We start from the raw sequence: 2902 nt of genomic DNA, 5'->3' as shown, positions 1-2902 counted from the left end.
AGGGTTTCGGGGTTATTTTTTTTCTTTATTCCACCTTTAGAAGATTAAAAAATGGCGAAGTTTGTGACACCCGTGATCCAGGACAACCCCTCCGGCTGGGGCCCGTGTGCTGTGCCCGAGCAGTTCAAGGACATGCCCTACCAGCCCTTCAGCAAAGGAGATCGCCTGGGCAAGGTACCTGTGCCGGGCTGGGCCGTGAGCTCTGGGTGCCTGCCGGGCCCCCCTGCGCGCTGCCTGCGGTGTTCGCTGTCGTTACCGTGGCTGCTCCTCTGGCACCCTTGGCACTGTGTCCTGACAGGCTATGAACACCTAGCAGGGCTGCCCAGCAGAGGTGGGAGTCAGAGGGATTAGACCTGAAGCGTACAGCAGTGTTTGCTTTTGCTGCTGGGAACTATATGTGCAGAGTTAGAGGTGTCTGGGGGGGGGGAAATGTCGTGTTAATGCTTGCTCTGACTGTTTATGCTCGTTCTTAGGTGGCTGATTGGACAGGAGCCACGTATCAGGATAAAAGATACACAAGTACGTGGGGTCTGGTGGTTCCTGGGGTTTCTTTTCTACAAAGTTTTCTTCTAAGCGTCGTTCCTGCTTTCATGTCTCACACCCACCCTGTAATTACCTGCACACCTCAGCAGGACAGGCAGCTTACTTTAGGAAGCGTGCTTTACCCTTGGGAGAGCTCTGTGGGGCTCTCCCTGTCCTTGGGGCTTACTCTGCATTTTTGTACTGCCTTACTAACCGGGCTCGTAAGGGAGGTTTGGAGCGGGGGAAGACATGCAGGTGTAAGGCTTTTAGACATCAGGCTTAGGTGAAGGCAGCTGGGAAGAGAAAGGGGCAAAGCATCAGGGTTTTTTCTTAGAACCTCGACGTCGAGACGCTTTGTTTTATTTCCAGACAAGTACTCGTCCCAGTTCGGCGGCGGAAGCCAATACGCCTATTTCCACGAGGAGGATGAGACCAGCTTCCAGCTGGTGGACACAGCCCGGACACAGAAAACAGCATACCAGAGGAATCGTATGAGGTTTGCACAGGTAACGTGTTCTCAGAGATGGGATCCAAGGGGAGCCTCAGCAGCACAGGATTCTTTCCCAACTAAAATGTCTTTTTTCGTTTTTGTTTTTGTTTTTGTTTTTTTCTTTTTTCCGTCATTTCTGCAGAGGAACCTTCGGAGAGACAAGGACCGTCGGAACATGCTGCAGTTCAGCATGCAGACACTGCCAAAGAGTGCCAAGCAGAAGGAGAGGTGAGGCTCCAGAGAGCTTGGACTGTGTGAACATACTGTTGATAAATTTGCAAACTTACAGTAACAGAACCTGCTGGAGCAAACAGCAAAGGATTTCAGGATGTTTTGAGTCCAGTGTTCAGCTGGTGTCAGTAGTACTTAAAAGCATGGATTTCAAATGGCTACCTAATGCCTCAGGAGATTTTTTGAATTGTATTTAGAAAGTAAAGGTGGTGTTCTAAACAGAGAATATCCTTTCTGAAAACTATTTCAGTCTTCAGGTAAAACTATGTAAAGAGCTCCTCAAAGCAAAGAGCAGACTTTTTAATGCCTCAGGCATCTTGATCAACAGATGGCTCAGCAAATGTTTCAGCAGCTCGGTGCCTGAAAGCACTGCTCCTCTGGTGGTAGTTTGGAAGTGGAGGAATGGTTGTGGCATATAGGAATCAAGAACTTCTCTTCATGGCTTTTCTCACATTTGTCATTTTAGAGATCGTTTGCGCCTACAAAAGAAGTTTCAGAAACAGTTTGGAGTGAGGCAGAAATGGGACCAGAAATCACAGGTAGACAAACTGACAAGCATTGTGCCCCCTGTGATGGCTTGGTTTCTCTGGCTGCACTCACAGGGCAGCTCCTCTTGCACAAATCCTGATATGCTGTGTCTCTGTTTCGCTCTCTACCTGACCTGCCTCTGGCCGCACAGCAGAAACCTCGTGACTCTTCTGTTGAAGTTCGCAGCGACTGGGAGGTGAAGGAGGAGATGGATTTCCCTCGGCTGATGAAAATGCGCTACCTGGAGGTGTCAGAACCACAGGACATGTGAGTTCCTAAGACAGCCCTTTGCTCGCTTCCTGAGGCGACCAGATTTTTGGAAAGCAGGAGCTCAAGGGTCTCCTGCCTGGTCCCAGTGTTTCATGGAGGTACCCAAACCAGGGGGAGGTAATGGAACACCCAGCAGACCCTAGGGGTTCATGGGTGGTGTTATCTGTAGGAAGGGTATCGAGATGGTCCTCTTGCCTTTGCAGAGAGTGCTGTGGAGCCCTAGAGTACTATGACAAAGCCTTCGACCGCATTACGACGAGGAACGAGAAGCTCCTGAGGAGCATTAAGCGCATCTTCCATACCGTCACCACTACGGATGACCCAGTTATCCGAAAGGTAGCTACCAGTTGGTAAAACCCAGGAGCGTGTTCATGGGTGTGTGCTGTTGTTGGAGACCAGCTGTCACCATCAGACCAAAGGGCGAAAGCAAGAAGCATTAGCTGGTACCAGTATTTTTCTTAGGTCGAAGGCAGAGCTAGATTAATGCAGAGTTGAGAACACTGGCCAAGGAAAAGCTGTAATTCTGGAAGGGCAAGCAGACCAGTACTTGAGCTGTGTTGGAAAGGAAACTTACATCAGAGACCTGATCCTTGGGGCTTTGCTTTTGGAAGTGAGGAAGGCTTGGAGAGTTCTCTCTCGTGACCTCATTGGCCATAAGAAGCTGTGCATTTTCCAACAGAATTAACATTTCGTAGTAGTTTCTTTCTTTCTGTGGGTGAGGGTGGGCCAGGATTGCTGGGTAGTACCTTAGACTTGGTCTGGCAGTTGATGTGGTACTTACCAGTTCAGCTTTCTCAGTCAGAACAGCAGCAGAAATCAGTGATCTGGTTTGCTAGCACTTCTCATCCTGCCTAGGGAAAG

At 49.6% G+C, this 2902-nt stretch overlaps 1 protein-coding gene across 3 annotated transcripts in view; it reads left to right on the top strand.

Annotated features, from left to right (window-relative positions):
- Positions 1 to 6: 6 nt before the first annotated feature.
- The window catches only part of EIF3D (eukaryotic translation initiation factor 3 subunit D), a 7323-nt gene continuing 4427 nt past the window's right edge, over positions 7 to 2902 (top strand). For 2 of the 3 annotated variants that reach the window (XR_001863175.1, XM_008636409.2), the window contains exons 1-7: positions 7 to 174; positions 474 to 519; positions 892 to 1028; positions 1155 to 1240; positions 1710 to 1782; positions 1923 to 2038; positions 2245 to 2377. Coding sequence is in view for 2 of the 3 variants with exons in the window: in XM_008636409.2 (XP_008634631.1) it covers positions 52 to 174; positions 474 to 519; positions 892 to 1028; positions 1155 to 1240; positions 1710 to 1782; positions 1923 to 2038; positions 2245 to 2377 (714 nt within the window). In the remaining variant the exon portion in view is untranslated. The remainder of the gene's footprint in view (positions 175 to 473; positions 520 to 891; positions 1029 to 1154; positions 1241 to 1709; positions 1783 to 1922; positions 2039 to 2244; positions 2378 to 2902) is intronic. The other variant, XM_017737866.1, reaches the window with a different exon arrangement.

This window comes from Corvus brachyrhynchos, unplaced genomic scaffold, assembly GCF_000691975.1.
Source record: "Corvus brachyrhynchos isolate BGI_N302 unplaced genomic scaffold, ASM69197v1 scaffold56, whole genome shotgun sequence".
Classification (NCBI taxonomy): Eukaryota; Metazoa; Chordata; class Aves; order Passeriformes; family Corvidae; genus Corvus; species Corvus brachyrhynchos.
The sequence above is the reverse complement of the archived record's forward strand: the minus strand, read 5'-3'. Positions and strand labels throughout refer to the sequence as shown.